The sequence below is a fragment of the Hordeum vulgare genome, chromosome 1H, assembly GCF_904849725.1.
Source record: "Hordeum vulgare subsp. vulgare chromosome 1H, MorexV3_pseudomolecules_assembly, whole genome shotgun sequence".
NCBI classification, from domain to species: domain Eukaryota; kingdom Viridiplantae; phylum Streptophyta; class Magnoliopsida; order Poales; family Poaceae; genus Hordeum; species Hordeum vulgare.
This window is the reverse complement of record NC_058518.1, coordinates 437177351-437187807: the sequence shown is the minus strand read 5'-3', so window position 1 is coordinate 437187807 and position 10457 is coordinate 437177351. Positions and strand designations below refer to the sequence as shown.

The following is a 10457-nucleotide window of genomic DNA, read 5'->3' as shown; positions in this document are numbered from 1 at the left end:
CGTATGGACGTTAGCTGTTTTGCCCATGCACCGACTTGTGAACTGTTTCTTTTACACACCATACGAAATATATGGACAACATTCCTTAAAGCCCACACTTATGGATGTTATTGCGATTTCAGTTTTTTTACATAAAACAAGTATAACCTTAAGAATATAAACGGCGCGGCAAAGCGCACATTGCCTTTCTAGTGTCTTGTATTCCAAAATAGAGGAAGTACTAATCAGCCACATTGAGGTGCCGTGCACACATACAACATTGATCCACCGATCCGGCCCGAATATAAATTGCTCTTTCCACACATAACCGAATAATGATGAGAAACTAGGCGCGCCGATGCGCTGGACGTGGAAGATGGGGATGCATGCCTAACACGTCCAAGCCGCCTTTAAAGGAAAATGAAACAAGTCCAAGCTAGCCAAGAGTCAAACAAGTTTATCTCTAAGCACCTACCCACCGCGATAACAATTTATAGCTGACGCAGCAGCAAATGGGCATGTTTCAAGAACGGGCACCTATATATAGAGTTGCTCGTAGCTCTGGCCACACACAACTACAGCATAAATCATCATTTCTACTCGTAGACAGGACAAGGCGAGAGGTTTGCTCGACAAGTTCAGGAGCAACGATGAAGAGTAGCACGCTCGTGGCGATCCTGGTTCTCCAGACCGTCCTGGTCATGGGGATCCTCTCACACGCCAACGGTACCTTGCTGATTGCCCTTTTGTGAATTCGCTGGGACCTTACAAGTTGTAGTTAATTGATGCGAATCCAGTTAGCAAGATGGTGCCTTTGTCTTGCAAGGCGATTGACGTATTTTCTTGCATGTGCGTGCAGCCGAGTTTCCCAAGTGCTGCGACAACTGCAGGTTCTTCTCGGGGGCGGTGGTGTGCGACGACGCCGGTCCCAAGTGCCGCGACGGCTGCGTGAACTGCCGCGTCGTGGAGACGAGCCCCAAGCAAACGTTCCGGTGCGCCGATGCACGCGGCGACGACGGCACACCTTGCCCACCCTGCAAGAAGTACTAATCGATCGGTCAAGCGCAGATCATGAGATGCACGTTCCACCAAAAATAAAAGCTCAGATGCATGAGCACAAGCGTTGTGGTTGTACATGCACGTGGTCCACGTCCAACAACAACTGTGTTGTCGTCGTGTTATTTCTTTGAGAAAAATCTATTATCTTTACTTAATAATAAAGAGGCTATCGTTTCCGTCGTAAAACCCATCGAGGTGATTTTACAAAAAAGCCTTTACTGTTTATGACATTAAACTCTTAGTATATATTAAATATTTTTTAAAATATCTAGGGTGCAATCTTAATAAATAAGTTTATTCGTCTTTCTTTCATACCGGTACTCATCCGGATTAGGGATGAACACGTAACAAAATCAGGATTAGAGATGAAACTGAAGGTCACTTGACTGATTCTTTGTACGTATTAAATCTACATGCAAGCCGTGTTAAAATAGAAGATCTGTGAAATTTTGAACTGCATTTTTGTAGGATAAGACCATCTTTATTTGTATCGTAACTATAAATTCTCAAATTATAGACATTTTTTATAAATTAAGAGTGTGTGCCGTGTGGTATTTCTTTCTTCCGTTGCAACGCATGGGTCCTTTTGCTAGTTGTGAATAAACGCATGGAGTATCAATTTATGCGCTTCTGCTCAATCAAATAAAAATAGTTTGTGTCCACGGGGAGACAAGCACGATTCAATCGCTAGCTTGTAGTGGATCGTCCATATGGTGGACGGAGCACCCCAAAGCCGACTCAAATGACACATCGATCATTATTGACCTAAGAGCATCTACACCGGACTTCTTAAATAACCTCTCATATGTTTATAGACGCATCCGCTAAATGACAGGATGGAAAAAAGAATGAAAAAAATAATTCAAACGAACTCCTCATATCGTCTCTATATGTCCGGTTTATCCGTGAAACCGCATATCCATCTTAAATACGGAAAAGATATAAAGGCTCGCGAACGCGTCCGATCAGTTCGTCACATAGAACGCGACCCCACTCCGGATTATCATTTCTTTTTTCTTTTTTCTTTTTCTTCCTCTCCACCAATCACGTATAAGTGATCGAACATATGAGAAAAAATGAGGAAAGTACTTGTGCGGACCGACAAATAGATCGAACATCTTCACGGATGTTTAAGAATCCAAATTTACAAATCATGGCTAAAGATGCTCTAAATTGCAAATTAGGGAAATCGGGAAAGTTGAAGTGGCGCGACCCACCATCAACAACCTCCGTAAATCTGCTCCAAAGGAATTGAGCTGACGCAGAGGACAAATACCACTACCTAGACAATTACGCTTGAGTACCTCCACTTGTAAACGCACCCTTCTGCGAATCAACGGTCATAGGAAAATGTGAATGTGCGGGGGGAGTTTGACATACCAAAGTTGGAAAAGAGGCGCCGCCCCGCGAGGAAGCCACGACCCGGTAAGGCCATGTACAATGTAAGGCGTTTAGGTGGGGTGTTTAGATATATATATATATTATTATTATTTTTTAAAAAGGAGGATGACCCCTGGCTTCTGCATCTGTGAGATGCATGCGGCCAATTTATTGATTATTCTCGAGGACCTTACAAAGCAGTACAACAATATGTCTGAATCCGCCATCTTGGCAACATCTGTCGCTACTCCTATTCATATGATGAAGGGGTGCAAGCTGGACCAAATACCCAGACCTCTCACCTAAGCCTAACATCTAAAGCCGGAGACCCTGACCGAGCCACATACCCGGTCCGAGGCACAAACCGATCCGACGCACTCACATGTGTCGTCGCCGCCATCTTCCACTGGTCCATCTTCAGATCAGATTGAGGTATCAGCCTTGGCAGGTGCCTCCGCCATCGACGCCATCATGACGCCAAACGACGACCTCCACCTACGCGAGTCCATCTCCAAGCAACGGACGGAGATCCATGCTAGGATAGGGCCGCACCACCGCCGTCGCCCACCACCCACAAGCGCCACCCAGCCCCAAGGTTCCCAAAAGGGCGCCTTCAAGAAGGGAACAACGCCATGAGCGCCGCCGCCGCCCAACAAAGTTAAGGCTTTCGCCCGGGAGACCTAGGGGAAGGGAAAGTGAGGGGATCAGTCCATACCAACGCCTCCAAGGAGGGGAACGGCGCCCTCAGGCGTTGTCATCGACGCAGCCGGACATGGCCGACCAGGGATTTCGCCCGAACTAGATCCCCACCACCAGCAGCACCTCCTGTACAAAACCGGCAATCCAAGAAAGCGCGGCCTGACTAGGCTGCCCCGCACGCCGAACAGGGGAGGAGGGGAGAGGCGCCAGATCGCGCACACCGGCCACTGCAAAAGCCGCCGCAAGACGCCAACGACCACCGGATCTCGCCGCCCGCGCGGCCGAGACGCCGAATCCACCTCCTGTTGGGGAACGTCGCATGGGAAACAAAAAATTTCCTACGCGCACGAAGACCTATCATGGTGATGTCCATCTATGAGAGGGGATGAGTGATCTACGTACCCTTGTAGACCGTACAACAGAAGCGTTAGAGAACGCGGTTGATGTAGTGGAACGTCCTCACGTCCCTCGATCCGCCCCGCGAACAATCCCGCGATCAGTCCCACGATCTAGTACCGAACGGACGGCACCTCCGCGTTCAGCACACGTACAGCTCGACGATGATCTCGGCCTTCTTGATCCAGCAAGAGAGACGGAGAGGTTGAAGAGTTCTCCGGCAGCGTGACGGCGCTCCGGAGGTTGGTGATGACCTTGTCTCAGCAGGGCTCCACCCGAGCTCCGCAGAAACGCGATCTAGAGGACAAACCGTGGAGGTATGTAGTCGGGCTGCCGTGGAAAAAGTCATCTCAAATCAGCCCTAAAACCTCCGTATATATAGGTGGGAGGGAGGGGGCCTTGCCTTGGGGAGCCCCAAGGGGGTCGGCCGAGTCCAAGAGGGAGGACTCTCCCCCCCCCCAAACCGAGTTGGACTAGGTTTGGTGGGAGGGAGTCCCCTTTCCTTCCCACCTCCTCCTTTTTTTTCTTTCTCTCTTGATTTTCTTCTCCTTGGCGCATAGGGCACTTGTGGGCTGTCCCACCAACCCACTAAGGGCTAGTGTGTCTCCCCAAAGGCCTATGGGCTTCCCCGAGGTGGGTTGCCCCCCCCCCCCCCCGGTGAACTCCCGGAACCCATTCGTCATTCCCCGTACATTCCCGGTAACTCCGAAAACCTTCCGGTAATCAAATGAGGTCATCCTATATATCAATCTTCGTTTCCGGACCATTCCGGAAACCCTCGTGACGTCCGTGATCTCATCTGGGACTCCGAACAACATTCGGTAACCAACCATATAACTCAAATACGCATAAAACAACGTCGAACCTTAAGTGTGCAGACCCTGCGGGTTCAAGAACTATGTAGACATGACCCGAGAGACCCCTCGGTCAATATCCAATAGCGGGACCTGGATGCCCATATTGGATCCTACATATTCTACGAAGATCTTATCGTTTGAACCTCAGTGCCAAGGATTAGTATAATCCCGTATGTCATTCCCTTTGTCCTTCGGTATGTTACTTGCCCGAGATTCGATCGTCAGTATCCGCATACCTATTTCAATCTCGTTTACCGGCAAGTCTCTTTACTCGTTCCGTAATACAAGATCCCGCAACTTACACTAAGTTACATTGCTTGCAAGGCTTGTGTGTGATGTTGTATTACCGAGTGGGCCCCGAGATACCTCTCCGTCACACGGAGTGACAAATCCCAGTCTTGATCCATACTAACTCAACTAACACCTTCGGAGATACCTGTAGAGCATCTTTATAGTCACCCAGTTACGTTGCGACGTTTGATACACACAAAGCATTCCTCCGGTGTCAGTGAGTTATATGATCTCATGGTCATAGGAATAAATACTTGACACGCAGAAAACAGTAGCAACAAAATGACACGATCAACATGCTACGTCTATTAGTTTGGGTCTAGTCCATCACGTGATTCTCCCAATGATGTGATCCAGTTATCAAGAAACAACACCTTGTTCATAATCAGAAGACACTGACTATCATTGACTAACTGGCTAGCCAACTAGAGGCATGCTAGGGACGGTGTTTTGTCTATGTATCCACACATGTAAATGAGTCTTCATTCAATACAACTATAGCATGGATAATAAACTATTATCTTGATACAGGAATTATAATAATAACCATATTTATTATTGCCTCTAGGGCATAATTCCAACAGTCTCCCACTTGCACTAGAGTCAATAATCCAGCCCTCACATCACCATGTGAATTACATTGTAATAAATCTAACACCCATACAGTTCTGGTGTCGATCATGTTTTGGCCGTGGAAGAGGTTTAGTCAGCGGGTCTGCTACATTCAGATACGTGTGCACTTTGCATATATTTACGTCCTCTTCCTCGACGTAGTCGCGGATGAGGTTGAAGCGTCGTTTGATGTGTCTGGTCTTCTTGTGAAACCGTGGTTCCTTTGCTAAGGCAATGGCACCCGTGTTGTCACAGAACAAGGTTATTGGATCCAGTGCACTTGGCACCACTCCAAGATCCGTCATGAACTGCTTCATCCAGACACCCTCCTTAGCCGCCTCCGAGGCAGCCATGTACTCCGCTTCACATGTAGAATCTTCTACGACGCTTTGCTTGGAACTGCACCAGCTTACTGCACCCCCATTAAGAATAAATACGTATCCGGTTTGCGACTTAGAGTCGTCCGGATCTGTGTCAAAGCTTGCATCGACGTAACCTTTTACGGCGAGCTCTTCGTCACCTCCATACACGAGAAACATCTCCTTTGTCCTTTTCAGGTACTTCAGGATATTCTTGACCGCTGTCCAGTGATCCACTCCTGGATTACTCTGGAACCTACCTGCCATACTTATGGCCAGGCTAAACATCCGGTCTAGTGCACAGCATCGCATACATGATAGAACCTATGGCTGAAGCATAGGGGACGGAGCGCATATGCTCTCTATCTTCATCAGTTGCTGGGCACTGAGTCTTACTCAATCTCGTACCTTGTAAAACTGGCAAGAACCCTTTCTTGGACTGTTCCATTTTGAACCTCTTCAAAACTTTATCAAGGTATGTGCTTTGTGAAAGTCCTATCAGGCGTTTTGATCTATCCCTATAGATCTTAATGCCTAGAATGTAAGCAGCTTCTCCTAGGTCCTTCATAGAGAAACTTTTATTCAAGTAACCTTTTATGCTCTCCAAAAACTCTACGTTGTTTCCAATCAGTAATATGTCATCCACATATAATATTAGAAACGCCACAGAGCTCCCACTCACTTTCTTGTAAATACAAGATTCTCCAACCACTTGTATAAACCCAAATGCTTTGATCACCTCATCAAAGCGTTTGTTCCAACTCCGAGATGCTTGCACCAGTCCATAAATGGATCGCTGGAGCTTGCACACCTTGTTAGCATTCTTAGGATCGACAAAACCTTCGGGTTGCATCATATACAACTCTTCCTTAAGGAAACCGTTAAGGAACGCCGTTTTGACATCCATCTGCCAGATTTCATAATCGAAAAATGCAGCTATTGCTAACATGATTCTGACGGACTTAAGCATCGCTACGGGTGAGAAAGTCTCATCGTAGTCAACTCCTGGAACTTGTGAAAAACCCTTTGCCACAAGTCGAGCTTTATAAACGGTCACATTACCGTCAGCGTCCGTCTGCTTCTTAAAGATCCATTTGTTCTGAATAGCCTTGCGGCCCTCAGGTAGTATCTCCAAAGTCCACACTTTGTTCTCATACATGGATCCTATCTCGGATTTCATGGCTTCTAGCCATTTGTTGGAATCTGGGCCCACCATTGCTTCTTCATAATTTGCAGGTTCATTGTTGTCCAACAACATGATTGATAAGACGGGATTACCGTACCACTCTGGAGCAGCGCGTGATCTCGTCGACCTGCGTGGTTCAACAGAAACTTGAACTGGAGTTTCATGATCATCATCATTAACTTCCTCCTCAACCGGCGTCGCAACGACAGAGGTTTCCCCTTGCCCTGCGCCACCATCCAGAGGGATGAGAGGTTTGACAACCTCGTCAAGTTCTATCTTCCTCCCACTCAATTCTCTCGAGAGAAACTCCTTCTCGAGAAAAGCTCCGTTCTTAGCAACAAACACTTTGCCCTCGGATTTGAGATAGAAGGTGTACCCAACTGTCTCTTTTGGGTAACCTATGAAGACGCACCTTTCCGCTTTGGGTTCCAGCTTTTCAGGCTGAAGCTTTTTGACATAAGCATCACATCCCCAAACTTTAAGAAACGACAACTTTGGCCTCTTGCTATACCACAGTTCGTATGGTGTCGTCTCAACGGATTTTGATGGTGCCCTATTTAAAGTGAATGCAGCTGTTTCTAATGCATAACCCCAAAATGATAACGGCAAATCAGTAAGAGACATCATAGATCGCACCATCTCTAACAAAGTACGATTACGACGTTCGGACACACCATTACGCTGTGGTGTTCCAGGCGGTGTTAATTGTGAAACAATTCCACATTGTCTTAAGTGAGCACCAAACTCGAAACTCAGATATTCACCCCCACGATCAGACCGTAGGAACTTGATCTTCTTGTCACGATGATTTTCCACTTCACTCTGAAATTGCTTGAACTTTTCAAATGTTTCAGACTTGTGCTTCATCAAGTAGACATAACCATATCTACTTAAATCGTTAGTGAAGGTGAGAAAATAACGATATCCGCCGCGTGCCTCCACGCTCATTGGACCACACACATCGGTATGTATGATTTCCAATAAGTCACTTGCACGCTCCATTGTTCCGGAGAACGGAGTCTTAGTCATCTTGCCCATGAGGCATGGTTCGCACGTGTCAAGTGAATCAAAGTCAAGTGACTCCAAAAGTCCATCAGCATGGAGTTTCTTCATGCGCTTTACACCAATATGACCCAAGCGGCAGTGCCACAAAAATATGGCGCTATCATTATTTACTCTAACTCTTTTGGTCTCAATGTTATGTATATGCGTATCGCTATCAAGATTCAATATGAACAATCCTCTCACATTCAGTGCATGACCATAAAAGATGTTACTCATAGAAATAGAACAACCATTACTCTCAGACTTAAAAGAGTAACCGTATCGCAATAAACAAGATCCAGATATAATGTTCATGCTCAACGCAGGCACTAAATAACAATGATTTAAGTTCATCACTAATCCCGATGGTAGCTGAAGTGACACTGTGCCGACGGCGATTGCATCAACCTTGGAACCATTTCCTACGCGCATCGTCACTTCGTCTTTCGCCAGCCTTCGTCTATTCCGCAGTTCCTGCTTCGAGTTGCAAATATGAGCAACAGAACCGGTATCGAATACCCAGGCACTACTACGAGAGCCGGTTAAGTACACATCAATAACATGTATATCAAATATACCTGATTTTTCTTTGCCCGCCTTCTTATCTGCCACATACTTGGGGCAATTGCGCTTCCAGTGACCCATACCCTTGCAATAGAAACACTCCGTTTCAGGCTTAGGTCCAGCTTTGGGTTTCTTCGGCGGATTGGCAACAGGCTTGCCGCTCTTCTTCGAATTGCCCTTCTTGCCTTTGCCGTTTCTCTTGAAACTAGTGGTCTTATTTACCATCAACACTTGATGCTCTTTACGGAGTTCAGACTCTGCGACCTTCAACATCGCAAACAACTCGCCGGGAGACTTGTTCATCCCTTGCATGTTGTAGTTCAACACAAAGCCTTTGTAGCTCGGCGGCAGTGATTGAAGGATTCTGTCAGTGATAGCTTCTTGCGGGAGTTCAATCCCCAGTTCAGCTAGACGGTTTGAGTACCCAGACATTTTGAGCACATGTTCACTGATAGACGAGTTTTCCTCCATCTTGCAAGCATAGAATTTATCGGAGGTCTCATACCTCTCGATCCGGGCGTTCTTCTGAAAGATAAACTCCAACTCCTGGAACATCTCAAATGCTCCATGACGCTCAAAGCGACGTTGAAGTCCCGGTTCTAAGCCATACAAGACTGCACATTGAACTATTGAGTAGTCCTCCTTACGTGCTAATCAAGCGTTCTTAACATCCTGATCAGCCGTAGCGGGTGGTTCATCTCCTAGCGCAGCATTAAGGACATAATCCTTCTTCCCAGCTTGTAAGATTAGCTTAAGATTACGAGCCCCGTCTACAAAGTTGCTTCCATCATCTTTCAACTTAGCTTTCTCTAGGAACGTATTAAAATTCAGGATGACTGTCGCATGAGCCATGATCTACAACACAAATATATTCAAAGTGGACTTAGACTATGTTCAAGATAATTAGAGTTTAACTTAATCAAATTATATGCTAAACTCCCACTCAAAAAGTACATCTCTCTAGTCATTTGAGTGGTGCATGATCCACTTACACTATCCCAAGTCCGATCATCACGTGAGTTGAGTATAGTTTCAGTGGTAAGCATCCCTATGCTAATCATATCATCTATATGATTCATGATCGACCTTTCGGTCTCATGTGTTCCGAGGCCATGTCTGCACATGCTAGGCTCGTCAAGCTTAACCCGAGTGTTCCGCGTGTGCAACTGTTTTGCACCCGTTGTATGTGAACGTTGAGTCTATCACACCCGATCATCACGTGGTGTCTCGAAACGATGAACTGTAGCAAAGGTGCACAGTCGGGGAGAACACAATTTCGTCTTGAAATTTTAGTGAGAGATCACCTCATAATGCTACCGTCGTTCTAAGCAAAATAAGGTGCATAAAAGGATTAACATCACATGCAATTCATAAGTGACATGATATGGCCATCATCACGTGCTTCTTGATCTCCATCACCAAAGCACCGGCACGATCTTCTTGTCACCGGTGCCACACCATGATCATCCATCAACGTGTTGCCATCGGGGTTGTCGTGCTACTCATGCTATTACTACTAAAGCTACATCCTAGCAAAATAGTAAACGCATCTGCAAGCACAAACGTTAGTATAAAGACAACCCTATGGCTCCTGCCGGTTGCCGTACCATCGACGTGCAAGTCGATATTTCTATTACAACATGATCATCTCATACATCCAATATATCACATCACATCGTTGGCCATATCACATCACAAGCATACCCTGCAAAAACAAGTTAGACGTCCTCTAATTTTGTTGTTGCATGTTTTACGTGGTGACCAAGGGTATCTAGTAGGATCGCATCTTACTTACGCAAACACCACAACGGAGATATATGAGTTGCTATTTAACCTCATCCAAGGACCTCCTCGGTCAAATCCGATTCAACTAAAGTTGGAGAAACCGACACTTGCCAGTCATCTTTGAGCAAAGGGGGTTACTCGTAACGATGAAACCAGTCTCTCGTAAGCGTACGAGTAATGTCGGTCCAAGCCGCTTCAATCCAACAATACCGCGGAATCAAGAAAAGACTAAGGAGGGCAGCAAAA

General features: G+C 46.3%; 1 protein-coding gene across 1 annotated transcript; it reads left to right on the top strand.

Moving 5' to 3' along the window:
- The first annotated feature begins 538 nt into the window (after positions 1-538).
- Positions 539-1224, top strand: LOC123413067. The gene is made up of 2 exons (XM_045106017.1): positions 539-705; positions 839-1224. The coding sequence occupies exons 1-2, from the start codon at positions 630-632 to the stop codon at positions 1027-1029; spliced, it is 267 nt and encodes an 88-aa protein (XP_044961952.1). The 5' UTR covers positions 539-629; the 3' UTR covers positions 1030-1224.
- Positions 1225-10457: the final 9233 nt, after the last annotated feature.

Excerpts from the sequence above, each read along its gene's own strand:
- LOC123413067 (XM_045106017.1), top strand. The coding sequence starts at position 630 with ATGAAGAGTAGCACGCTCGTGGCGATCCTGGTTCTCCAGACCGTCCTG. Across the intron at positions 706-838 it reads GATCCTCTCACACGCCAACG|CCGAGTTTCCCAAGTGCTGC; the intron begins GTACCTTGCTGA and ends ATGTGCGTGCAG.